Here is a 27,472-nt window from a genome sequence, read left to right as displayed (position 1 = left end):
GGGATCCATCATTAGCAGCCCACAGCCTCACCAGCGCTATCCTGTACCGGGTGTGCTCCCGGGCTGCTATGGAACAGAAGATTTCCGGCCTCACCGCCCCATCCTGAGCCCCGGGACGGGGGTGGGGGGTGGGCCGGGGCAGCAACATACCACTGCTGGGACAGGAGTTGGCGGAGTCTCCAGCAGTGTAGAGAGAGCAGGAGTGGGGAGCGGTCCTGGGGGGAGCAACAGCAGCAACAACAGCGGCTCCTTCCTGGGCTCCCTCTTCGGCAGCAAACGCGCCAAACCACCAGGGCCCCTTATTCCACCGGGGCCACCCTACCCCGCACCTGTACCCCCACCGACTACGGGAGGGCCCCCGCCTCACTCCCCTTCATCCCTATGCCAGTTGGAGGGGGGTTCTTCCAAGATCCAGGCACTGCACGCACAGTACTGTCACGCGGGCACCGTACAGCCTCCACCACCTTACTACCATCACCATCGCTACCACGTCCAAACTGTCCTTCCACCTTTGCAAGGTGTGCCTCCTCTTACTTTACAGAGAGGCCCACTACCCTGTCGCGCACCAATCGGCCCACCGCATATCCAGCACCCTCAGCTGGCCCATCTCTCCCAGCTCTCCCAGCATGGACTTCCGGGTCGTTTCACCAACATGGTGGTAGGATGTCCCCCACCCCTTTCTCCTCTCTCCCAACATTCCCCGAACCCACAGTTCGCCCTCTACCACGCACAGCCTACACACTCCATCAGAGGGGGCAGCGGCCCTGGTACCAAACCGCCATTAACCCTGTCGCACTCCCACCCCCACCCCCACTCACACTCCCAAACCCACCCCGGACACGTGCACACACCACACCCAGCCAGCCACACCACCCACCAAACACACTTCATATTCGGCACTCTGCCGCACAACCTGCCGTCCGGCTCCGTCAATGCGCATCACGCAGTGTCCGCCGCCCCGTATCTGCCCCAGTACCCTCCTCTCTCTTCCATCCCCCCTCCCCCACCACACTCCCCTTTACCCCCCCCTTCGTCCCCCCTTACCCCTCTTACACCTCTCTCCCCTCACCCCCCCCAGCACCCCGGGCAGCCTCAGCAGGGGCCGCAGGTGACAGGAGCTGGGGCAACAGGTACAGGGGGCTCCAAATCCAAACCTATCAACCGGATAAGTACCGTGGTGTGAGCAGGACATGGGGCTCCAGGGTCCAAAGGTCGGATCACAGATCGGAAGAGATGAGCAGATTTCGAGCCAGAGCCAAATCTGCCAGGACAGAAAGTAACAGCAGCAGCCCCGGTGACAAGAGAAAACGCAGCTTGCTTCGTCTCTGCTACTTTCACCTCCGCTTCCCACACATGTAGGTGGAGATGGGGAACAAAACCAGAGTTAAATGGCACATGCCCGCATCCTGCAACAAAACATGCACTCACTACATGAACACACTCCACATATTGCCACATACAATCAAAAAAAAAAAAAAGAAAGTCTATAGCCATATAGTTTAAATGAAATAAAATCTGTATCTAAATATATTGCCTCAGTTCTAATTGTTTGAAGTCTAGTTGAGTATGTCTGAGACTATTTATATGTACAGTACCGAGATGTAATAATGCAACACTGGAATAACGGAGACCATACGTATTTATCTGATTAAATAATGATGTAAATAAAGACTGAACTATGAAATGCATTTGAGCAGAGTTTTGCATTAAAAACAGAGGAAAGAATAGGAAAAAAAAAGTCCCTTGACTTTGCAATAATTTCCTTGGCTTCATTCTGTCTCCATTCTTTTCTGCTGGTAAAAGTTTTGCTGGCGGCTTTTTAAAATTTTTAATTTACTAAAACCCTTTTATTTTACCAAAAGAAGAACCTCAGATTTGTTGCTGTGTCTTAAACTTCTAAAGCATTGCACGGTTCTCTGACAGTCTGTTGCTTTACACGTCAACAACAGTCCCCAGGCTTTCTAGCGCTTTCCGTTTTGGGGGATGGAAATCTGTAATACAAACAATAATATATTTTGAATGTTTCTGAAGCTTCTCGTGTTATTGATATTACGATATACCTGCTATGAGTATGATGAATATTGTCTAATAACTGTTTTGATCAGTGATTAATTATATCAGCAGATGTTTGTATGTGGTTACAGAGTGTATGCACATACAGATTCTCTCTGAGGGTAATCTGTTATGTGAAGTGTGGTTTATTTCATAGTTTCCATGAAGTTTAGTTTTTAAAGATTAGTATTTTTGACTGTTGAATTGAATCCTTTTGTTCAAATTGATTTGAACACAGAGTATTCCACCTTTTCTCTTCTGTTTTGTTGCCAGCAAACGGGCACAACTTCTTAAGATGAGGCAACCAACAAAACTTGAATTTACAGAATGACTTTAAGTTGATTGTTCATTTGTTTTTATTTCTTATAGGGGAAAAAAGAAGTTTAAATATAATTTTGGAAATCTGATACTCGTAATGGTAAAGGGTATCGGTTGTATGCCCACCTCTTTCCCAGCAATCGGATTTAGTCATTGTGTGTTTTTCTATTTTTATATGTTCTGAAAGAAGCACGCTCTTACATGAGGTTTTGTGGTTTTGCATATGTGATGTCTTAAGTCAGAAATGGCCTTCTTCTAATCCTCCCTCTTCTGAGACTTTCATAAATCTCTTTATTACATTTTCTGATGCCTTGGCATCTTGCTTAGGGCTTGTTTGAAAACATTACAAAAGTCAAGAATGTAATATAACCTGCAAGTAAATACTCTATTTCCTTTTCCTGCTACCTGCCAACCCTGTTCCTCTCCATGGGCCTCATGTAGGTGTTACCCCTTTTGCTACGGCAGTTTGTTTTGGGTTTTTTTTAATTGAGCACTGGTGTGGTTTCCCTGCAGTGCCATAGATTAAAAAGGGAAAACTACATGTATTTGATCAAAGAGAAGAATAAGTGGGAGAGAGCAAAATAAAGATGTCTGTGAAGCAAGCTGCTGTTAAAAGATGCCAAAATCCAAAGTCTGGATTTTCACAAAATGGATTTTAAGAAGGTTTGGAGAGAGTCAAGAATGTTAAATGAAGATTTTAGACATACGTATTAACTATCCTTTTCTTTTTATGGTGTCCTTTTCTGACTCTTCTTGCATGAATATATCGGCACTTATTGAATATACTGTACTGTATAAATCTGAATGTACATATAAAAACTATACATAGGCGTCTTATAGAGATGGGACGAACTCCCATTCTGTATTCAGGTGCGTGCATGTGAGTGCCACTAAGTATGCACATTTAAAACTAGGGCAGAAACAGGAGGCGTCAGCCTAAAGGATTATCGACCTGTTTTTCTTTTCTTATTGTTTAAGACAGAAGGTGTGAGAATGAATTACAGTGATATAAATTCAAGCCTGAAAAAAACATTTATATGTCAGTGCACTTATTGATATTATTTTAAACATGATTTCAGTTTTTTTCTTTGTATATGTATTATGTGTACTGAAAGAATAGAGAATTGAGATGTGAATATTTATTGCTTCTGATAAATTAAAGTGTCCTTGCAGTGAAATGATCAGTGTGTGTGTAATTTGTGCAACATAAAAGCACATTTCAACCATTAGACTGCACAAAAATGGGAAAGATGATTATTTCTCAGTGAAGAAAATCAGGATTATAAAGGATCATGATCATAACACATAACATAAAGTCTTTAAAAAGACAATGACATTAACTTTTGGTATGATATTTTTTACTTTATTAATTCTTTTTGTGTCATGTCAATTACAGATAAACCAAATAAATAAAATGTAAAAACAAGAAAGGACTTTCAAATAAGTATTGTGTAATTTCAGCTATTCCTAAATTGCTAAAGTAAAAGTGCAAAGTTTCAATCATCCATCCATTTTCTTAACTGCTTCATCCAATTAAGGGCCCCAGGGAAGCTGGAGCCTATCCCAGTAATCACTGGGAGGAGAGGCTGGTACACCCTGGACAGGCCACCAGTCCATCACATAGAGACAAAAAACCACTCACATTCTTTACCTGGAGAACCCTGAGAGAACCCACACATACATGTGGAGAACATGCAAATATGCATGCAGAAAGGCAACCCGTTCAACCCTCCACCCCCACCCGAGGCTCATACCAGTGACCTTCTTGCTGTGAGGCCACAGTGCTAACCACTGTGCAGCCAGTTATTTGTTGTTAATAATGAACAGCAGCGTGAGAAACATCGGCCTCCACAGTTCATATAACTTGTTTAAATTAAGTATTACTAGCAAGATTAAAATGAAATTATATCCATTATATGTATTCTGTTACAAATAATGTTACATTTTACAGTGTATGGTGATTTATGTGTCTGTATACCTGTACTTCTACCGGTTGTGCATGTAGGTTACGTTTTAGCTTGCATGTGTTGTTTTTCCTGTCTGATTAGCTGATGACAAGCTCAGATAGACTTGATAATTAGCTTCCCAGGTCAACTTAATCAAAGGAAACTACTTAGGCAGGTTTACTTTGCCATTAAGCAAATTACAGTTTCAGTGGGATGTGGAGGAAAAAAATTAGGGATCTTTCTGCAAATTAAAAGCACAAAATAGTGCCAAAGGAATGAAAAGACTGGACATTTTTCAAACTTAAGTGAGACCATTGTACGGCTAACAGAATTGTGTGGGATTTAGGGAGCAAATGGTTTGTTTGCTTAGAGATAAAAGCAGATTAAAGAAAATCTCTGTCAGGCAAAGTCATTGCAGCTGTTAAAATGCCACTGAACATATAAGAACATAGTTTTGCTCAGGGTTTAAGTATTTATTAATCAGTGAGGTTACTACTTCTCTTCCTTGCACTTGAAATGATATGTATGTAAAGTGCCCTGTGATAACATTGTTGTGAAATGGAGCTATGCAAATAAAGCTGAATTGAATTAAATTGAACTTCATTTGGCACAATAACTTTTTCTTTAATATTTATATTTGATTTTTCTTTTTTTGTAAGTAGGCTTTCAAAAGTTTCCTAGCTGAACATTGAAGAACAATAATAAAACTGGTAAAATTGAACCCACATTTGCTCATTTAAAATACACCTAGCAAAAACTTACCAGTATGACATTAATAAAAATTTGATTAATTATTTCAATTAATTAATTTAAAATTAATTATAATTAATGTTTAATTAATTAATTGATGGGGATTAATAAAGTATTTTTCATTTCATTTCATTTCATTGTGTGATTGCTTTTCAAGTCATAAGATGCTATTTAGAATAACATAATTAATGGAATTTCATACTAAACGTTTACGGCGTGGTTTTGCGAATATAAAAGATGAAAGTCTTTAGACAAATTTGGCCTGCTTTTTGGTCTCCTTTTAATTCCAAGATTTGGATTTGCGTACGTGGGCACTATTTTCAGGGAGTAGACGCGGCGTAAAGATTTGAGGTTGTACTTCGGTCGTGAGAAAAAACTAAGATGGCGTCTCGTCAAGAAAGATAGGATGGTCTGAAGAGAGTAATGATGTTGATTGGGAAATGATTAATCACGACCTAATTGAGAAAGTTTGAGTCCCTAATTTAGTGCCAAACGAGCATCAGTCACTCATGTGTCGAAGCCTTTTGCTTGACGGAGCGTGGTACATGGAGAACTGAGGCCGAAAACGGTCAACTTTTGCTAGCATCGGTAGCTAGCCGACTGGACCGAGCACAGCTGGCCAGCGTTAGCTAACCACCAGTCATCCCAGCAACAGAGGAAGGAAAGCGGCCACAATCCCTGTCATACCCCGGGACATCGAGGTGTCTTCGGGTCAGTCACAGGAATGACACAAGGCATTTATTGGATTCAACATATACTTGGATTTCTGCTATAAATAGACGAGTACTTAGCTTGTTGTTAGCATCGGTCTCAGTAGCGCTTTGCAGTTTCGCTGGTCTGCGACTACATTGTTGAATTAGTTTCCTCAGACATCCATTTAACATAAAAAAAAAACCAAAACAAACTGGTGCTAGTTGTCTAAAACCGTGGGACTGTGCTGGGGGAGGCGATGGGACTGTGCTGGGGGGAGAAAAAAAACTGGAGGCCTTGGTGCTAACATTAGCTTTATTGTCGTCTCCCATAGCTGGATAAAAGACTCAAACTGTGTTCAGTATTATTACTTAACGCGAATTGAATGACAAGTAGTGAGATAACTATAACAGGATTGGAGTTTTTTTTTTGTTGTTTGTTTGTTTGTTTTTAAATCTATATATTTCCGTGTACTCCATGTGTTGCCTTCTGCGCTAAAGGTAAGGTTAGTTTTTTACGTTCTCACAAGTTCAGAAAGTCAACATTATCAGCTAGTTAAATAATTATTAAAACAGTTTATGTATTTTGATATTTAGATGGGATTATTTGACATTTATAGTTGAATAATTGCTTTACGTGTCCTGTTTATTAAGGCAGCCCAGCCCACTTGTAAGTGGAGATGCGTTTGTGGCCTTTAATTCCTCAGGGTTCATTGCTTACACGCCATTGTTTCTCTGAGGGCCAGTAAATAATAAAATGGTTTTGATATATGTGTGAATTCCCAAGAGCAAGTTATGTTTCCCAAACATCCTCTCTGTAATGATGCCATAATGAATCATTTGATATTAAAATATCAAGGAACATTGATACGTGATCATTTTCATGGCGTTTTGCCTTCACTTTTGTATCTAACTCTGCTTTATTATAGTTTTGCACAAAGATTAAGGACGTCTGTGGTAATTAAATCTTTGTTTGTGATTATCACTCAATATCAATAATACCATTGATCATTTTGATTGTCTCCTTGAGACTATGAGGGCCTATTGTGTTGTTAAGCTTTGCAGCTAAATCCATGAAATTAAGGTCAAAACATTAAAAATATAGTCAATTAAATGTTAGAAAATTAAACTCTTCAACATAATCTGTTGATTCTATCAATCCGCATTAGAGGAGGAAGAGACTGTTATATAAGACATTTCTGTTTTCTTGGTTGTTGTCATCTAGATCAATGGAAAGACTTTTGGAAAGCAAAAATAATAGCATTTAGCTAGAGCTATAATCATCTTTTATTTATGTTATATCTGTAAGAAACCTTAAAGCATCACAGAAAAGTTTAACCCCTTCCCTTACCAGAGATTTACCAGAGATGGGGGGGATTTGTTTTGTTGTGTCTGATGGGGGATGGGCATTTGAGCACAAAACGGCATCCTGGGATTCCCCTTGGGTTTATTACTGACTGCTCTGTGAACTGCTTGAAATATGATTAACTATGGGACAGTTTGAAGAACTGTTATTTATATGCGTAGTTGATGGTAGAAACAGGAAGTAAAGATTCTACAAGATTAAACGTATGAAGTAACCTTTGTTAGTTGTGTGATGCCTTTTATTTCCTTATTTACTTTTATTTCCATTTAAAAAGAAGGCACACTAGAAATATTAGAAATAAAGAAACAAAATAGCAAACAGGGTTGGAAAAATAAAAGTGAAGTCATATGTATTAAAAAATAAGCATCATATGGGTTTAAAAAAAAAAAAAAAAACAAGTAGTAGTGAAATGATTTGAAAAAAAGGAGAAAAAAAGCCTAACTAATACAATATACACCAGGCATTATTTAGCCAAATTATTCATTATTTAACCAGGAACGTTCAAGGTCTTATGTTACAGAATGTGGAAAAATGGGTGGGAGAAGGTAGTCTCTTGTGAATGTAATTTGTTCAGCTGTGCCGTTGTACACTCCAAAGAAGCTATAACCTATGAGGTTGTTAGCTAATAATATGATAGATAGTGGGATTGTACCATATTTGCTTGTTGTTTTTTTAATCAAACAAGTAAACTAAAATGATTATATGTTGTTAAAATAATTTGAAAAAATGTCTTTTCACAAACTTCTGCCACTTAGCAAATTGAACAAAAAATAATTCTTGCCTCTTATGAATCTATGATTTAAAGGGGAAAAAAAATTACATGAAATACTTTTCCCCTCCCACCATCATAATAGTGGTAGAGTTTATTTAACTTTTTGACATTTTGTTGTTGATTTTCTTTTCTCAGGGAAATGGAAGGGGAAGAGTTTATACCTCCTCCGGAGTGTCCAGTTTTTGAGCCGTCATGGGAGGAGTTCCAGGATCCCCTGGGCTACATTGCCAAGATCCGTCCTATTGCAGAGAAGTCTGGAATCTGTAAAATTCGACCTCCGGCGGTAAAAACTTGCTTATATTTTCCATTATGTGGTAGATACGGCTTATTCTGCTCTTTTTGCTTTTTCATATTGAGTTAAGCTTACAAAGCGTAATGCTGATAACCTAGTGTTGCTCCGAATGTGGATCATGTCATTTACAGTTTGGTGTTGTTGAGTAAAGAGAGCAACATTACTATTATGATCAAATGGTTCATTACTCATGGACATCTCACTTGTAAATTAAAAGAAATAAAACTTGGATATACAAAGGAATATCCCTTTATATAGCCAAGTTTTTTTTTAAATGAGGAATAATGCATTATTACAACATAAGGGTTTGATACTTTTTAAGTCGAATAAATAGGTTTTGCACAAGTTTTTAGAGGCTGCCATGAATTTTTATTTGATGTTATAAGTTTTATTTCATTTAAATAGGACTGGCAACCACCGTTTTCTGTGGAACTTGACACCTTTCACTTCACACCCCGCATCCAGAGGCTTAATGAGCTGGAGGTAAGTCATCTCAACCCCCTTACAATCAGCACACTGATGGTATAACTTGAGTTGTGCAGCAGGCCACAGTAATTATGGATGTTCTCATAATATCATTTTAGGCTGAGACCAGAGTGAAGCTCAATTATTTGGATCGCATTGCCAGATTCTGGGAGATTCAAGGATCATCCTTAAAAATCCCACATATTGAAAGACGCATTCTTGATCTCTTCAGCCTGTCAAAGGTTTGCAAGAATCGGATTTTTGCTGAAAGTACATTTTGAAATAAATGTTTTGTTCCTTTTGGGTTTTCAGCATTTTAAACATTGAATATATTTGTGTTGCAGATTGTGACAGATGAAGGAGGATTTGAGATGGTGTGTAAGGAACGGCGCTGGGCCCGTATAGCCCAACGGCTTGGCTACCCACCAGGCAAGAACATTGGCTCTCTGCTACGCTCGCACTATGAGAGGATTGTTTACCCTTTTGAAATGTTCCAGTCTGGGGCCAGCCTTCCGGTAATACTCTTTAGCTTCATTTCACAACTTTCTGTGTTTTTAAAAAAAAAAGTAATATATAAAGTTTTACATCGTTCATCAGGACATGTTTCCTTATTGTGTTTGTATTTATGTTTTCATAATTTTTGTAGACTTACAAGCCAAAGCACTATGATGGTGAAGATGTGGACAAAGAGTACAAGCCTCACTCCATTCCACTGCGACAGTCCGTACAGCCATCCAAAATGAGCAGTTATGGGCGCAGAGCAAACCGGTGCCAGCCTGATGTGAGTGGGATGACCTGTCCTCACTGTCTTTCAGTGTATTCACATATATTTATGTACTGAACTGTATTTTTTTAGACTTAAATATTTATTTGAATCACATAACCACATGTACCCTGCTGCCTACAATTAATCTGCAAAAGGATTGATGTGGGGGTAAAACTGTAAACATCTGTTTGTAAATGTGTTTGTTGTGTCTATCTGAAGATGAATTTGTTTCAGCATAGACACTTTGGTAACACATGCGAATGGTTTCCAGTCTGGAATAATTAATTGAAAGTTTTCTTTTCGGACATAGATCACTCATCAGAACCCTTCCCATCGATTGTATTGAATATATATGTTGTCCTTGTAATTACAGTCACTGTTTCATCACATCATAAATCGTGGTTCCGTGATAGGTGTGCAAACTGAAGCGGTTTTATGTTGTAATGGAAGAATAGAGATGTGCTTTTAAGGTTTTCATGAATAAGATATTTCAGGAAAGCCTGAGATTTTTTACTGAAGGATTAACCAGTAGGAATTCCATGACATTACATTAGGCATATATGATATTATCTTATTATTATGTCAAAATGTATAAAATGTCTCCGTGGTATAGAATATTAATGATTTATGTAGGTTAAGAGCGACGTTCACCTTTATATGGAAAGTCCAACTGCTCAACTGGTAATTAACTATCCAAACTCAAAGAACGAAGCTTGTCCAAGACCAAATTTTATAGTTGTTGATTCCCGTATGAAGCATTGTGAATGTAAACTGAATTTCCATCAGAATTATAAATCCTTTATTGGCCAAATATATGAGCACAAAAAAGAATTTGTTTCCACGATACCGGAGTTCAGTTTGAACGCACGTACTCATTAAACGTTCAGGTTTTTGGGAGGCGTACGCCTGTCAGTTTCTCCCATTACAACATTTTAAACTGCAGAATAAAGATGTGTGACAGTTGCTGTTTGATCTGGATTAAACAGCAAATGTAGAAAGCTCCAGCCTCATTTAGTAATTCACCGTGTGATGCTTGATGATCACATAATGTTTAAGCTTCCAGTATTACAGGCTGACTTTTTTGCCAACCTGCAATCTAAACACAAGTGTGTGCTTGATGATTCTTAGTGTGGATCATGCTGTCATGATTTTAGCAATATTTGTGTTTTTATCATTGTGCACTTGTGCATCAGTTACATTGCAATGTGTAGAAGATGTGACAGTGCACTCAGAGCGCATCCCAGCCTGCTTGTTTTCCACCCTTTCATGCTGCTGTGCTTATTTCTACTGTTTTATTCTCTGCTCTGTGGATTATTTTGTCTTTTTTTTCTCCTTGTGCTTTCTTCTGTCACCAAAACAACGCAGATGTGTCATTGTTTTACAAGTTTGTATTTTTTGACAAAGCTTTGTTTCTGTTTCATTCATGTTAAATGTAACTTCCAGACCAACCTTCATCCTGCTTTATCTTGCAGTTTTTTAAATATGTAGACTATACCTGATCCATTTGTCAGATTTCTTACCTTACTGTACACAATTGCATATTTTATTTACTGATTTACATTGATAGGCGAGAAAAACGAAAGGCCAATTCTGACTTTTAGATACGATTGACAAAGTGAAATGTCAGAATTGTGTTAAAGATCAGTTTTAATTTGAATTTTTTTCACTTTATCCACGTTATAAATAGTCTGGGATTCAAAAACATCAAGAAAGCACCGCACACATTTAAATATTTCCCATAAGACTGTGTTTTACAGCCAGAATCATCAATTACACTGTTCACATTGCCTCCAGCCTTGCAGATTAATGTGGGCAAGATTGGCCATTTGTAAGTAACAAAACATCATTTCAAGTTCATACTAATGCACAAAAGGGGAGCAAAATCATAAGGACTCAGCTTGTTGTTATAGCTTCACATCAACTTTGATAAGCGTTTTAGTCCTTCTAATGGCTTTTATCTTAGCTCAAACTCAGATCCGCACTATAATCTTTTTGTTAACTGGCTGCTGGCAACTGCTGTAACATGATGGTTTCCAAGAATCATGCATGAGATCAAACCATATAGTAATCACATATTCGCAGCCTTTAAAACCAGACCTGCCTTATTAAAAATGCATTGTCATGTGAACAGCTGTCAGAGACTACAAATGCTGAAACAGAAATTTGGCAGCCTTAAAAGGATCCTAATAACAGATCATTTTTATCAAAAGCCCATATTCAGAGGTCTGGGAGCATCTTCGTGTGTCTCTCAGCAAACTGAGCAGGACACATTAAATGATGGAAGTCTTTTCAGATTTCATCTAGAGTAGGAAAAGAGGAACATAGTACACATATCACCAGAAGTTCTTTATACTGGCTGACCTTTCCAGGCTCTTTCCCTCCCCCCTCTCATCTCCTTTTCCTCTTGTCTTAGTTTATTGTTGCTGTTATTGTCTCCCCCTGCAGGGTCCAGAGGATCTGGCCCCCCATCCTCTCACCACTGGCTCTCAACTCATCTCTGCGGTACTGCCTCTTGAGCAAAAGAGCTCACTTTCCGCCCCCCCCCCCCCCCCCCCAACACTTTTTTCCCCTCTGCTCCTTCTAAACCACCATACCCCTCTTCAAAGTTGTCTCTGTGTTTCACTGTTTTTGTTTTTAAAGAACTACTAAAACATTTTCATTAACATGCAGTCGTACTCTCTTGTGCTCCTCAGTGGGTCGTGGGGGGGTGCTAAAGCATAATATAGTCACAAAAGCTGTGGCAGACATGTTGGTGTGAAAACATTCTTGGTGAAGTAACAACAGTAGAAGTTATTAAAGCTTCATAATCTATTATCTTTCTAGATTTTCTGCCCTGTTTCTAAATGAAGTTGTTTGTTCTTGATGATAACATAATATAGAGCAGCTGACGTGTCCACTTCCCTAAATGACATAATCAGTTTCACTACAATGCATCTGACGAACTTCCTCTTGTAGTCTAGTTGGACTGATGTGCTCTCTTCCACTCATTCTCTTTCTGTAAAAGTGTCTTATAATGCCTGGCTGGCGGGCCATTATGTGCCCTCTTTCTCTTCTGTTTGGGTTTCCTCTTCATTCACTTCGACGGCTAACAATGTGGCTGCATGCATTCATATTTTGAGTGCATTTACATAGAAGTACCACTTGTGTTTTGTGTGATTGTTTTGCTTAAAGAGTGGCACAGCTTTATGAATAGATTAGATTGTTTAAGAACTGCTCTCTCCAGGTTTGCTGGTTAGAGGCTGCGCCATTTTGTGATTGCTCCACACCATCATGCCATTTTCATCTGCTTTGATGTGTAATTGCTGTTGGGCCACAAAGCCTTGGTAGCAGAAAAAGATGGGTTTTTTTTTTTTTTTTTAATGCCAGGAAGATACACAGCAAAGGATCTAAGGGAAGCAAGCGTTATGGCTTGCAGCTGTAAGCAGGTGGAAAAGTTCAAAATGGTTGCACTTCTTTTTAGCTGTTTATTTCATTAGAAAAAAGTACTTTTTGGCATTGTGTTTCTAGTTTTTGTATGATCAGCACTATCAATGTCACCGTAATTTATTCAGAAATTTCATTTACGTGGTTGTCTGGTTCAAAAGGTGTGTAAAGGTAACTACAGATAGTTTAGATGCACCTCAAAATGGTTTGGTTAAACTTTCAGTCACGTTCAGATGTGTTGAAATCTGCTTTTAGGGGCTTTTTAGTTGTAAAACCAAAAATAACATTAAGTTGTGTTTTTACTTCATCGCTGACTTATGTGTATGTGAGCAGCTTGCAGGCAGGAACTTCAATCATTTGAATTTTAGCAACTTTAATATAAAAAATGTTTGTCAAATAGATTCCTCAAATAGTTCAGTTTACTGTAAACAAAACCAAAGATGAGAGCTACTCAGATTACGATCCCTGTTCTTTATTCAGTTTTTCTGTTTTTCGCAGTGGGAGCCAACTATGGTAACACAGTGTGTTAGTTGGTATTTATGAAGTTTAGACATGTAATTTAAATCGAACATACCAGATTTAGACAAATCTGGTTATAATATATTTTAGCACATGTTTAGCTTAGCTTGGTTGCTAAAAACGGTATGAAAAATGTATTAAATGCATGTAAAGAAGTTTTTTTTGTTTTTTTTTTAACCTTTTATTAAATTAATTCCTAAATGTGTCAACATGTCAAGATGACTGCAAAAAGAAGCTCCAATCTGCTGAATATTTTGCTTTGCTATTGAGTTGTATTTGTGTTGTTTACATTTTACTTGAAGAATTGCTACCCAGTTTTTGACTGAATTTAAAGAACAAGTGTAAATGATAAGATGTAAGCAGTATCCCCCTCTAGCTGTGGTTGCATCTGCTGGTGGCTGTGTTTTCTGGTGGTTGGTCTTACCCTTTCAGCTGTCACTGTAATATTGGTTAACTTTTCCTTTCATGCCTACAGTAGTCTAATCCCTCCTTGCGATGCATTGCTATGCTCATATTTCAACTTTTTGCTCTGCACTTGGCCTAGACCGTTGCTTTGCTCTGTGTGCTTTTGAGAGTAGCAGTTGTCCATTTGGGTTGCTTTATGATAACACATTTTCTTTCATCTGCAGCCTGAACCTACAGAAGAAGACATAGAAAAGAACCCAGAGCTGAAGAAGTTACAGATTTATGGAGCAGGGCCTAAGATGATGGGACTTGGACTGGTGGCAAGGGATAAAGGCATGAGGAAGAAAGGTAAGTGTTATTACAACTTAAATAAACCTCCTTAATACTTCAGTGAAAAAATTAATTCAATTAAACTTTATTTGTATAGCGCCAGTCACAACAGGACACTTTACATACACATCATTTCAAGCCAATTCATACATAGCCTAAAATAGAAACCAACTGATTGCATCGAATCATGACTTCGATCCAGTCCCCCATCCTGAGCTGCACGAGGCGACAGTGGGAACGAAAAAACTCCCCTTTAACAGGAAGAAAACTTCTGGCAGAACCCGGCTCAGGGAGGGCAGCCATCTGCCTCGACTGGTTGGGGTGGAGAGGACAGGAAAGACAGATCAACATGTACAACTGCACTTATTCAGGAAGACCTGCGGAAAAAAGGAGAAATAAGTTAGAGACGGCAATATTGGCATATATTTATACGTTAATATATTGGAGAAATAGAGCGAGGTACTTCTCAGTGCATCAGGTAACATCCCCATTGCTACATAAGTAATGGTTGACTAGACTACCCATAACTATAAGAGCAAAGAACATAACCTGGACAGTTGGGTCCCATCCATGCAGACTCCAACTCAGGAGATGCTCATATCCTAACTATCAGAATCATGAAAAAGGAAGGTTTTCAGCTCGATCTTAAAGGTGTGGAGGGAGTCTGCCTCCCGAACCCCCAGTGGGAGCTGGTTCCATAAGAGAGGAGCCTGATAGCTAAAGGCTCTTCCTCCCATAGTACTCTTTGAGACTCTGGGAATCACCAGTAAACCTGCAGTCTGAGAGAGAAGTGCTCTATTTGGAATATATGGAACTACCAGATCTTTTATGTACAATGGAGCTTAGTGATGGAGAGCTTTATATGTGAGGAGAAGAATTTTAAACTTTATCCAGGATTTAACAGGGAGCCAGTGTAGAGAGGCTAAAACTGGTGAAACATGATCTCTCTTGCTAGTCCTCATCAGAACCCTCGCTGCAGCATTTTGGATCAGCTGGAGACTTTTCAGGGCATATTTAGGACAACCCATAAATAAGGAATTGCAGTAATCCAGTCTGGAAGTAATAAAGGCATGGACTAAATTTTCTGCATCTTTCTGAGACAAGATGTCCATAATTTTTGCAATGTTATGCAGGTGGAAGAAGGCGGTTTGAGAAACCTGTTTAAATGTGAGCTAAAGGAAAAATCCTGGTCAAGAATAACTCCAAGATTCTCACAGTGGTACTGGAGGCCAGATTTATTACATAACTGGATAATTTTACCTAAGTTTTTCAGGCCCAAAGATAACGACCTCTATCTTGTCTGAGTTTAAAAGGAGAAATTTCAGAGTCATCCAGGTCTTGATGTCTATAAGACATCTTTGTAATCTAAGAAACTGTTTTATCTGGCCTCATGAAGAAAAAGAGCAAATTGTACTGATTAGATGATGTACATTGGAGGTTTTATTGGTGGTAGAATAAAGTTAAGTTTCTGTGATGGTTGACTAAATCTAATCCTGAACTTTTACTCTTCTTTCAGATGAGCTGCCTCAGACAGTTACTGTCAAGGACAACGTGTCTCCTGCTGCTGGTGATGTGACGATAAAATCAGAACCACCGGAGCCTGAAGAGAGGCAAAGTGATGAGAAGATGCCCAACCTCCAGCTGCCTCCCCACAGTCTTACGGTGAAGGCGGTGAAGAAAGAAGAAGTAAAGGAGGAGAATGGGAAGGGGAACAACGGGGCGATAGATGATGCAGATGGACCTTGCACCAAAATGACCATGAGGCTCAGGCGCAACCTTAACAACCCACAATGTGTAAGTACAGCAGCGGAAACAAATGGTAATCAGGGCAGGATGATGAAACTGTAGCTCTCATTCATACTAGAAAACATTGCATGTGAAACATTAGCGGACGCCCTCCCTGCAATGATCTTCTATTTAGCCAGGTTTCAGCTGCTCAGGGTCTCATAGCTGTGGTCGTCTGTCTTAGTTTAGCAACTGAGATTCTCTCCTCCTCTCTTTTTAAAGGTGGATTCCTATGTCTGCCGGATGTGCGGTCGGGGAGACGATGACGACAAACTCCTCCTGTGTGACGGCTGTGATGACAACTATCACACCTACTGTCTACTGCCTCCACTCACTGATCCCCCCAAAGGAAACTGGCGATGCCCCAAGTGTGTGGCAGAGGAGTGCAAGAAACCTGCAGAAGCATTCGGCTTTGAACAAGCCACCAGAGAATACAATTTGCAGAGTTTTGGGGAAATGGCGGACACATTCAAAGCAGATTACTTCAACATGCCGGTTCATGTGAGTGCACTGACTCAAGAGATCTCCTGCTGGTTACACGATTCCATCTCCAATGGTGTTGATACAGACAGATTATTAGGCGCTAGTCTCTTCATTGTATGTTCCTCTGTGCAGATGGTTCCCACTGAGCTTGTGGAGAAAGAGTTCTGGAGGTTAGTCAGCAGCATTGAGGAAGATGTTACTGTTGAATACGGCGCCGACATACATTCCAAAGAGTTTGGGAGTGGCTTCCCAATGATTGGCAAAAGGGAGCTGACAAAAGAAGAGGAGGTAGGTACATGGTTCATTTCTGTCGAAACATCAGCAGTGTTTTAGGGGTGCATTCATATCAGGACAGTCTGTTAGACTTGGTCCGATTGGGGACTCGGCTCAGTTGTAGGGGGGTGTATCCATGCGGACTGAGGTCCAGGACAAGACTAGACATGGAGACAAAACTATCGCTGTTTTGGGTTTTTCCATTATGTCTCCTGCAGGTATCCTGCAGAAACACACTGCAACAATGGACGCAGTATGAACAACAGACGAGGCAAATCGCTTTGCATTTACCCACAATGCAATGCTAAGTCTAATGCAGGAAGTGATTTTTTTTTTTTTTTGTAGTGCGCTTCCTGTATTTGGTCCGCTTGAAACGGGCCAAGACCTGCATATGTAACCGAACCGAGTCGCTTCTTTGGTCCAAATCAGAATTTGTTTGGCACGTTCACATTTCCTCAAACAAAGCGGACTTTCTGATCAAACGGACGAGGATTTGAATCAAAAAGGTTGATGTGAATATGTCCTTAAAAAAATGAAAAATAAAAAGATTCAGTTTTGCAGTTTTGATGAGGGACTATTGTTGCGTTTCTAAAATGTTGCTGCCTTTTATTTTGTAGTTGGCATTGAAGTTGGTCAGTTAAACACAGCAATTTTTTTAAATTTAAGCTTTTTTTTTTATTGTTATCAATCTCTTGTGTTGTTTGATTATTTGTAGATTACAGTTATTCATTTATTTCTCTTTTTAAAAGTCATAAAGTTCTCAAAATGTTTGTTTTTACTAAGCTAAAGTTAAAATTACTTGTTTCATTAACAGTAAGTCCAAATCTCATAAGATTCACTTCATTTACATGGAGGACAAAAAAAGCTAGAAGTAGCCGCAGTTGGAAAGCAGTTTAATTTAGGAGTGAATGATTAGTCAGCCTGTTTTCAGGCTGTTTCACTGCAACATATTGTGGCTCTTTGCTCCAGTAATGTAGGAAGAGTGAGACCAGGCAGTACATTTCAACACCTGGCGGTACAGTGCTTCTATGCATACTGATAATTATCGATACACTTGCAAATGAGCATCAAATCAATAGTATCATTCAGTATAGCATGTTTGGACAAGTTCATACAGAAATCGGTGTGTTTTTTTTCTCTCCATAACCTGACCCTCATCATTTTTCCATTTTTAACGTTTGCATTGTTGTCTGTGTTGGACAGGATTACGCCCGCTGTGGCTGGAACCTGAATGTCATGCCTGTACTGGAGCAGTCCCTCCTGTGCCACATCAATGGAGACATCTCTGGGATGAAGGTGCCGTGGCTTTATGTGGGCATGGTGTTCTCAGCCTTCTGCTGGCACATTGAGGATCACTGGAGTTACTCCATCAACTACCTGCACTGGTACGTCATGCTTGTGGTGTGTGTGTGTGTGTGTGTGTGATAGATATCTGAAATTACTGAAACTGTTCATGCTGTGTTTAATTAAACTTTTCTCACTTATTTCACATCCCATTTATTTATTTATTATACCCAGGGGCGAACCTAAGACCTGGTACGGAGTTCCGTCTGTGGCAGCAGAGCGACTCGAGGAGGTCATGAAGAAGCTGACACCAGAACTGTTTGAGTTTCAGCCTGATCTTCTCCATCAGCTGGTCACCATTATGAACCCTAACATCCTCATGGCCCACGGTGTACCGGTCAGTTTAGCATCAGATGTTCGCAATGGAAACACGATTTCTATTCTTAAAAAAAAAAAAATTGATGAATTGATGTTTTTCTGATGGCAGGTCGTACGCACCAACCAATGCGCTGGTGAGTTTGTCATCACCTTCCCCAGAGCCTACCACAGTGGCTTCAATCAGGGTTACAACTTTGCGGAAGCAGTCAACTTCTGCACTGCAGACTGGGTATGTCGATGCTGCCTCAGACCATCGATTTCCTTTGTGTCACTACTGTATCGCTGAGATTTTTTTTTCTCACCTGCTCTGTCAGCTCCCCGCCGGTCGTTCCTGTATCGAGCACTACCGGCGTCTAAGGAGGTATTGCGTGTTCTCCCACGAGGAGCTCACCTGTAAAATGGCGACCAGCCCAGAGAAACTCGACCTTAACCTGGCTGCCGCTACCCATCGGGAGATGTTCATTATTGTTCAAGAGGAGAGGAAGCTGCGCAAGAATCTGATGGAAAGGGTGAGATCCTTTGTGCTTATAATATACTTGCAAATCATGATAAAACTTTCTGTTGTTGCAGAATCGGAAAAATGCAAATAGTTTATTAGTTTCTGTGTTGGACTTGCAGGGCATTACAGAAGCAGAGCGGGAGGCATTTGAGCTGCTGCCTGATGATGAGAGACAGTGTGATAAATGCAAGACCACTTGCTTCCTCTCTGCTCTGGCCTGCTCCAACTGTCCTGAACGCCTGGTGTGTCTTTATCACACTCAGGATCTGTGCAACTGCCCCACTGAAAAACTCTACCTCAGGTATGTGCGTGTCTTTGCAGTTGATGCATTTGATCTTAACTCACTACAGTGTCATTTTTCAATTTAATGCCTGCAGACTTTACTAATACTTTCTGATACTTCTTCAATCTGCAGGTACAGATACACCCTGGATGAGCTGTTAGCCATGTTACATCGACTAAAAGTCCGTTCCGAGTCCTTTGATTCCTGGGCTAACAGAGTAAAAGAAGCTCTTGAGCAGGAAGAGGGAAACAAGATAGGTGAGGATTCAACATAAAAAATTTCAATAAACCTTTTAAAGGTATTAGACATTTGTGAAACAAGCATAAAGATGAGTCTTTTTAAGGTAAAATGTTACTTGGATTGCAGAAATTCAGGACCTAGAGAAGCTGAAGAATGAGGCAGCAGAGAAGAAGTTTCCTGACAACGAGCTTCTCAGGAAGCTCAACACCGTCCTTAAAGACATAGGATACTGCCAACAGACAAGCGCTGAGCTCCTCAGTAGTTCAAACACCAGGTGAGATACCTGACTTAATCCCATAATCCCAGACTTAATCTTTACACAAACTGCTCCGTATTATTCATATGCGCTCATGTCGGTGTCTTGCAGTGAAAACAAGATGACTTTGGCAGAGCTGAAATCAATGGTTGACAAAATGCAAAACCTTCCCTGTGTAATGAAAGGGTTGGAGGAAGTGCAGGTAAACTACACCCTGGATGTGCATCACACTGAATAAACTAGTTTTTGTCAGATTTTATTCTAAATGTAAAGCGGGGAAAAACTTCTCTTAATTTTCTTTAACAGTCTTAGTCTACTTAAGGTTGACACGTATACCCTCTGATTTTCAAGGCGATTCTGGAGACAGTTGAGGATTACCAAAAACAGGCTCAAGCACTGGTCAGTAACAAGGACTGGAGGAAGGACTCTCCACCACCTGAACAGCTGCAAACGTTGTTGGAGCAAGGGGGCAAGCTGCCTGTTGTGGTGCCAGAGTGTAATTTACTCCAGGGCCTCAAGGAGCAAGGCCGTTGGCTGGAAGAGGTGAGGCGCACTCTGGGCACAGAAGGAGGGGAGAGGCAAGAAGTAACCTTGGATGTATTGAGGAACCTTATGGAAGCAGGCTGCAACGTGCCTCAGAGTGTGTCTGTAGAGACGGCCATGGCCGAGCTGCAGGAGCTGCTGACAATAGCAGAACGTTGGGAGGAAAAAGCACAGATCTGCCTGGAACAGAGGTAAAAGAAATAACTAGAACTGCTACATTTACTTCACCTGCAACAGCAGCTGCTGTCGTTTCACAGCCAGTTTATCTTAATGGAAGAAATCAAAGATTCTTTTCTATTTCTTTTTATTATTCTTCTAGACAAAAGCATCCTCTCTCCACCCTGGAGGCCATAGTAAACGAGGCCCAGCTTATTCCAGTCACACTTCCCAACATTCTGGCTTTACAAGAGTGTCTTACACGAGCTCGGGCCTGGGTTACGGACTTAGAGGAAATCCAGGTGAAGAGATAAAACGTGTTGCTTTTTTAATGGTTCCACTGCAGAGCAGTGATTTGTAAGAAGACAGTTCCTGAAACTGTGAAATATGCTGTTGTAGAACGGCGAGCATTACCCGTGTCTGGATGACCTCGAGGGCCTGGTAGCTATTGGAAGAGATTTACCAGTCTTCATGGAAGAGTTAAGGCAGCTGGAACTGCAGGTGGCCAGTGCTCACTCCTGGAGGGACAAGACCACCAAGACCTTCCTGAAGAAGAGCAGCCAGCACAGTCTTCTAGAGGTTATTAGAAAGAGAAAAATGACATTTAAACCTACTTATGAATTAAAGATGTGTCAATACTGAACAACCAGAAGACCATCTGGTTAACCCAATAAGAGCCCAGCTTGACATATTTGATGCATACACTGTCTGAGACACGTGACATCACTTTATGGTAAAACATTTAGCTGAAAATCATGTTGAACACAATCCGGTTTTGTCTTGACATATCACATGGTAGAACAATGCTAAATATCTAAAGATCAAGGGACAAGGAAAGATCTCATATTAAAAAAAATAAAAATAAAAATGTGGCTTTTCTTATCATTTTTCGTGGTTTCCTTCTTATTGTGTTAAAACCAATCTCTGGTGATTCCTGCTTCCCTGCAGGTGTTATGTCCGTGTGCGAAACGGAGAGCGAAGCGAGATGAGGCCGAGCCACTGGACGATCCTTCAGATGATTCTGATACCAACACTTTGGGACTTTCTGCTCAGGCCTTGAGGGACCCTGCAGCCATTGTGAGAATCCTGAACATCTCTTTGTTGCCGTTACCTCTGTCTTGGCAGAAAGCTGTGTTTTCACTCCTCAGAAACAGTAGTTCTTATACAGTCAGCAGTATGTTTATAACAGGTTCTTTATATTGTTTAGTGGAATATTTTCTATGACCCTTTTTGTTTTTTGCATAGGTATATTTAGGGCTGGATGATATGACGAGATATATCGCTTAGATGATAGAAAATGTCTATGGTTTCATATGAGGCTCTATCATGTATGCCACGATAAGGTGCTTTACTGCAGTATTTTATGTCGTGATGCACTTTACGGCATGCATGTTGCAATATATAAACAAACATGGAGGACGCAGACGTGTTTCAGAGCAGGATAAGTCACTAAAAGATGACCAGACAACCCAAAACGATTAGCTTGTTCATAAAAGAGGGGAAATTTCTGTCACATGGATGCGGTTTGGATATAAAAAGACCGACGTAGAACTGACAACAGACTAGCTCACAGTCTCAACAACGGACTCTGACACTAAACTAACTCATTTTATCACCTGCGTGAGAATCAGGATAAAGAATACAGAATAAAGAATGGAGTCAACAAGCAAAAGCAGCGTCAAGTGGTGGCGAAAACTCTAATAAACTCCAGACACAAACGCTGCAACAGGCTTTTCCCCGTGAAATGTCATGCAGCCATAGTTCCCCCAGATGGAAGGAGATCACTGCTGCCAAGCACACCTGACACATAACTGATGACTGACACAAAATTACACAAACTATTTTATATCTGTATACATATCTTTATGGGGATATAAAATGAGCTATATTGTGATATGAGATTTTGGTCATATCTCAGCCCTAGTTATATTTATGATTCTCTGGGGGCCATGTATTTTTATCTTATGTGCTCTAGTACATGTAAAAATGAGAAAATGCTAGAATGATTGCTTCAGCCAGTGGTGTAAATATGGATGTATACATGTTGTTTTCCAGGTGATGGCTTTCAAAGAAGGGGAGCACCAGGAGAAGGACGCGCTACTGAGATTACAGCAAGTCAACATGTGTAAATCTGGACTAAACTCCTCCAGTTGTAAGGAGAATGGACGGTGGGATGACGCCATGGAGACGAACACATCTAGTCATTCTGAGAACTCTCTAAAAGAGAACGGAAACGGTGACCACAGCCGCACCGCCTCTCCTCAGTCGGTATGTGTGTGTGGCGGGCAGCCTCGCGCTCCCCAGCTTCGCTGCCACCTGTGTAAGGACTGGTTCCACGGTGGCTGTGTTCCCTTCCCCTCCCTGATGCCCTCCTCTGGGCCACCAGTCAACCTTCTCTGCTGGTGGGACTGGGACTCGCGCTTTTTGTGTCCTCATTGTCAACGGTCACGGCGTCCGCGCCTGGAGACTATCCTGGCATTGCTCGTGGCCCTGCAGAGGTTGCCCGTGCGTCTGCCTGAAGGAGAAGCACTGCAGTCTCTCACAGAGAGAGCAATTACATGGCAGGGCCGAGCTAAGGAGGCGCTGGAGACACCGGAGCTGCAACAGGCTCTTCAGAGGCTGGAAGAACTCAAAGAAACTCTCCACTACAACCCAGAAAAACAGGAAGAAGTGGAAAAGGAGACTGAAGGGAATTCAGTTATTGTTTTATCTGACTCAGAGGGAGGGGAAGGAGAGGACGGAGTCATTGATCTAACACAGGAGAATTCACCTAAAAAGAAAACAAAGGAAAGCAACACTGCTCAGGTAAATACTGATAAAATGCTGCTTACTGACTGAGAGATGAACACAAACCCAAAGTTAAGTCATCTTTTGATCAAATAATGGAGCCTGAAATGTATCGTGTCTGTTTGCTAGGCTGGATGTGAAAATGGTGTCAGTAAAAAGTCAAGTATTACAGGTAAGAGTGTGCAGAACTTGTGGTTTCAGGCTGCATTCTGCAGACAAAAGCACCGACTCTTTTACTGTCCTCCTTTTAGGTGTGGGGTCTCTGCTGCCCCTGCTGCCGTCACTGAAAGGCCAAGTGGTGGATCTGTCCCCAGCCACCAGGGTCCAGCTGGAGGAGCTGCAGCTGGAAGGAGACCTTCTGGAGGTTTCCCTGGACCAGACACAGATCATCCACAGGGTCCTGCAAGCTGCCTCCGATCCACCCAGAGAAACACTGCACACACTCATACAGGTCAGGCAAAAGAACTACTTATTTCTTTATCTCTTCGAAACCACTTGGCACATTTCTTTCATCAGAAATATGAGAAATTATTAGAGGAAAAAAAGAGCCACTGTTCAAGTTTTTATTTCTTTTCTGATTTGGCTTCATGTTTTCACGTTTCATGACCTGTTACTGCCTCTTTTTGTCAATGAGGTGGTGTGAAATTAACACCATGGACATGTTTGGTTGTCAAAAAAAAAGGCTGTAAATATTTAATGTGTCATAAAGTTTAAATTAGCTTTTTCACAGTTCAGTTTCTCCTCATGAGGAGAGATTAGTCTTATCAAACCAACATTAATATAATGTGTAACACAGCAACCTACATATAACTGTATAGTCCCAACTTACTTTCATCAGATACACCGTTGTGTCCCTGCTTACAGCTACGCTGACATGTGTCCTTCCTCCTTTCCTCAATCTCCTCTCTCCACGTTGCATTATGAGACTTGAGTCTTCTTCTAAAATCTTTAGCTGTGAATGATTTTCATACCAAAAGCAGGACTTAGTTGGAACCAGGAGCTGAGGAGGCTGAAACTAAACGGTTGAAATGAGTGTTGGGTTCTGGTCGATTTCAGCATATTAATTCAGTCATGTTGCTTTTACCCAGCAAAAGTGTAAATTCTTCCCAAACATTTCTGTTCAATTCAGCTTTGTTGTAATGCAGCACCAGTTCAGGGTAATGTCAAGGCATTTTACAGTCAAGCCATTTCATTGTGATCTGATTAAAACAGATTAGCCCAATTTGGAATGACTCTGTTCATACAAGTCAATTTATAAAAAAAATATTTAAATATAAATAAGGCAGACTTGTGCATAGCTTGACATCAAACACTGTACGAGTCTGATAATAACCCTTTGATTTGAGTCAGGTGTGTTGCAGCAGAAAAACTCATCTAAGGCCTTGTCCACGCGTAGCAGGTATCTCACAAAATGAAGATATTTTACTTCGATTTTGCCCGTCATCCACACCAAAACCCAGATTTATGCACTTAAAAACGATGGTTTTAAGAATACTCTTGTTTGCCCTCCTGCATGTAGACACACATAACCAGGGTTTTAGCGTTTTAAACATCACGGCCTGCGACACATGACGTCATACGTGCGACTATTGTTTAACTGAGGTCTTGTTCATGCGCCTATATTTTTAGAAGATACGAAAAAAGAACAGGAAGAAGTTCTGCAGAACTGGCACAGCCGCCATCTTTTATTATTAGTCAGCACCATCAAACTTTCACCAACCACACGGTGCGGACTTCCTGTCTGGCCTTTTCAGAATAAAACCTCAGGCATGCTGCTGACTGAACACATAGTCTTTTACATTTACACCAGCATGGAAGTCCTCGGAACTGTGATGGCGTTGTCTGTTGTCCAGGCGCTTGTTTGTTTTTACAAGCTCAAATACCACTCCACAACAAAGGACGACATTAAGGACAATTATTTTCCACCACCTAACCAGATCATGTTGGAGGCATGTTTCCTATTTCGTGGAAGTGACGTCATGAGACAGAAGGTTATTCCTTTTTTTTGTTTATATTAAGTTTTTCAAAAAGTTAATACATGGGTTAGTTTTTACAAAGTGTAACCACGAAGATGATCTTTAAAAAGGAGCAACTACAAAGAAGTTAAACAGTATAGTACAAGGAGAATAAACCAGTGATGTTGTTTGGATTCTGATAGGATTAGGGACGCTGCCGCCGCCTAAAGGTTTGATATGTTTATGAATGTGTTTAACAACGCGGTTATGTGGATTTGTGTGGATGGATTTGTTTTTGAAAAACAAGGTCATGTTGACTCTTTATGTTTTTTACTGGCCAGAGGAGGGAGGATATTTGGTTTTTACAAAAACCCGGCTCCATGTGGACAAGGCCTGGTACTTGGAGGACTGCAGCTCTGGAGTTGCCAACCGCTGGACTATAGTCTGACTGACATTTTAGGATAGTTTATAAAATGTACGTTTGTAATCTCAGTTACTGCATGTAATAAACGTGTTTTTCCTCAGATTGAACTGGAAGAGCAGAGGCGGACGAGCTGTGGAAAACCCAAGGACTCAAAGAGGAAGAGGAAGGGCCACAGGTGTGGCGGTGGAGAAGCGGCAGGAGAAACATCACTGGATGTCGCAAAGTCAAAGAAAACCTGTCCTCTCAGACACAACCTCCCCCCTCATCCTCTGGTCCAGACCCATCCAGAGGTAAGTGGAGATGACTTTTTATTCATTTATTTATTTCTTCATGATATTTACTGTATTTATTTTTGTTTTGTTTACAGATTTTGTGATGCAGTTGACACTGGACCTCAATTCAAATGGATTTTTCCAAGAAATAAGAGGCAGAGCTTTCTGCGCCAGATGACCGTGTCAAGTTCCACAAAGATGCAGGACATCCCCCCCACCCACCCACCCAAACACTCCCATATAGCAGACTCCCCTCTTCATCCCTCATCCCTGTGGTCATACACTAACGGAGAAGTGACTCTTCTGCTACACTCCTCTGCTTCATCGAGAACATTTCTTTCAGACTCTGTCTTACCCAAACTTCCTCCTCCGGATCCATTTTTCCTTTGAACATTTTGAGACTGTGTTGGACCGATGTGAGGTTTCCTGTTAAAGGAGCGTTTTTGGTTTCGAGTTGTCTCTGAAGTCAGTCAGTATGCTATGTATTCCCAACTGTGTTAAGTGCTCGTTCGGCCGAAGCCCGTCTCACTTGAGCTCACTCGTCGACATCTGATAAGCTATGGGTTTATTTACGCTTGTTTTTGGCACGAGTCCCGACGTAGAGGTGCAGCGGTGGAGTTTGACTGCTGAACTGAGACATCACCATGGTTACACTTTTTTTTTTGTTTTTTTGTTTAGTTGTATTTAATCTTTTGTTTAAAGCTGTCTGGAGGGGAAATTAATTTTCAGTAAACTAAGTAAATTTTGGGAAGTGTAAAAAAACAGGCATTGATGTTTTTGGTGCTACTTTCCCAAAATGGATATCTGTACCTCTTGGCTTTCTCTTCTTGCTCTTCTTTCCCCTCAACTCCATTTTTTCTTTTTAGGTCTCATCCCCCCCCTCCCCTCCATCCTTCTCCCTTTTCAAACTAAGGTAACTTCACTGTATCTCACTTTGTCTCAAGTCATTTTGTTTATGGGTTCAAATGATTATATTATTATTATTATTATTATTATTGTTGATATAACAGACACGCAGCTGTCGTGAGTTTGTGTATAAACTTTTCATTTTACTGTTGCCTTTGTTTCTTTTCACTCTTGTTAGGCAAAATAAAGGTTTAGAATTGTTTAGGACCTGTGGACTCGTCATTTCTCGCTGCTTTATCCAGTAAATAAAAACACATGAAGCAGAGGGGGGGGGGGGCTTGTTTTCAAGTTCACAGCATTTATTTAAAAAAGTTTGGATTGTAAAATGGCAGACAGGACATCACAATATTGAACAAACAAGTACACCATGTTTTTTTTTGTTTTGTTTTGGGGGGGGGGGGGTGTTATGTTACGATTTTTAGCAAAGTCATAGAAAGACATCCACAACTACAGTATGTCAAAAGCTTTCAGTGTAGAAGTTCATGGAAAAAACATTTGTCTCAATATCAAACATGCATGAAATGCAAATGAGGGAAAAAGCAGCTTTTATTCATCAGGTTTTAGAAACAAATGACTCCATACAAGCTGACATTCATGGAGCAGAAGGAGAGCAGACAGCTGATGCAGCTGGAGGTCTTATTACAGAGTATTGTTACAGAGAGGGGAAAAAAATCCTTTTCTGTCATTATGATGCACTATATGGTTAAAATATACCTTCCTGAGGAAATGTTCTGTGGAAATAAGAGTTTTAAATAGTAATTGTGTCTTTTTGAACAGGAAAAATAAATCTTGAAATTCAGTTATTCAAATCATCACAAAAGCTTCAATAGCTTCTTTTTTTTTTTCTTGGTTTTC

General features: G+C 40.6%; 2 protein-coding genes across 3 annotated transcripts in view; both read left to right on the top strand.

The window, feature by feature from the left end:
* iqsec2b (IQ motif and Sec7 domain ArfGEF 2b) overlaps window positions 1–3,440 on the top strand; it is a 32,285-nt gene extending 28,845 nt beyond the window's left edge. The window contains 2 exon segments of the mRNA XM_079239800.1: window positions 2–1,007; window positions 1,010–3,440. Coding sequence (XP_079095926.1) covers window positions 2–1,007; window positions 1,010–1,359 — 1,356 coding nt within the window. The 3' untranslated portion in view covers window positions 1,360–3,440.
* Window positions 3,441–5,474: 2,034 nt separating this feature from the next.
* kdm5c (lysine demethylase 5C) lies at window positions 5,475–26,720 on the top strand. Of its 2 annotated transcripts, XM_079239315.1 has the most exons (28): window positions 5,475–5,777; window positions 8,029–8,176; window positions 8,591–8,668; window positions 8,770–8,892; window positions 8,995–9,165; window positions 9,297–9,431; window positions 11,862–11,918; window positions 13,988–14,111; window positions 15,610–15,887; window positions 16,101–16,379; window positions 16,494–16,649; window positions 17,838–18,019; window positions 18,153–18,315; window positions 18,406–18,525; window positions 18,611–18,805; window positions 18,915–19,096; window positions 19,211–19,335; window positions 19,445–19,592; window positions 19,686–19,776; window positions 19,926–20,308; window positions 20,437–20,575; window positions 20,673–20,852; window positions 21,222–21,350; window positions 22,329–23,078; window positions 23,190–23,232; window positions 23,312–23,511; window positions 25,541–25,729; window positions 25,807–26,720. In XM_079239315.1, exons 2-28 carry the CDS (start codon window positions 8,033–8,035, stop codon window positions 25,813–25,815), a joined length of 4,773 nt encoding a protein of 1,590 aa, XP_079095441.1. In that variant the 5' UTR covers window positions 5,475–5,777; window positions 8,029–8,032; the 3' UTR covers window positions 25,816–26,720. The 2 variants fall into 2 exon arrangements, with proteins under 2 accessions (XP_079095441.1, XP_079095442.1); XM_079239316.1 differs by lacking the exon at window positions 11,862–11,918.
* Window positions 26,721–27,472: the final 752 nt, after the last annotated feature.

The sequence above is a fragment of the Telmatherina bonti genome, assembly GCF_933228915.1.
Source record: "Telmatherina bonti genome assembly, chromosome: 4".
Classification (NCBI taxonomy): domain Eukaryota; kingdom Metazoa; phylum Chordata; class Actinopteri; order Atheriniformes; family Telmatherinidae; genus Telmatherina; species Telmatherina bonti.
Note: the sequence above shows the minus strand (reverse complement) of the source record. Positions and strands in the feature narration are given on the sequence as shown.

What these genes read in the sequence shown, in the direction of transcription:
- kdm5c (XM_079239315.1), top strand. Translation starts at nt 8,033, where the DNA reads ATGGAAGGGGAAGAGTTTATACCTCCTCCGGAGTGTCCAGTTTTTGAG. An exon ending in ACTGAAAAACTCTACCTCAG is followed by an intron (nt 19,097 to 19,210) that starts GTATGTGCGTGT and finishes TTCAATCTGCAG; the next exon opens with GTACAGATACACCCTGGATG. An exon ending in CACTGCACACACTCATACAG is followed by an intron (nt 23,512 to 25,540) that starts GTCAGGCAAAAG and finishes GTTTTTCCTCAG; the next exon opens with ATTGAACTGGAAGAGCAGAG.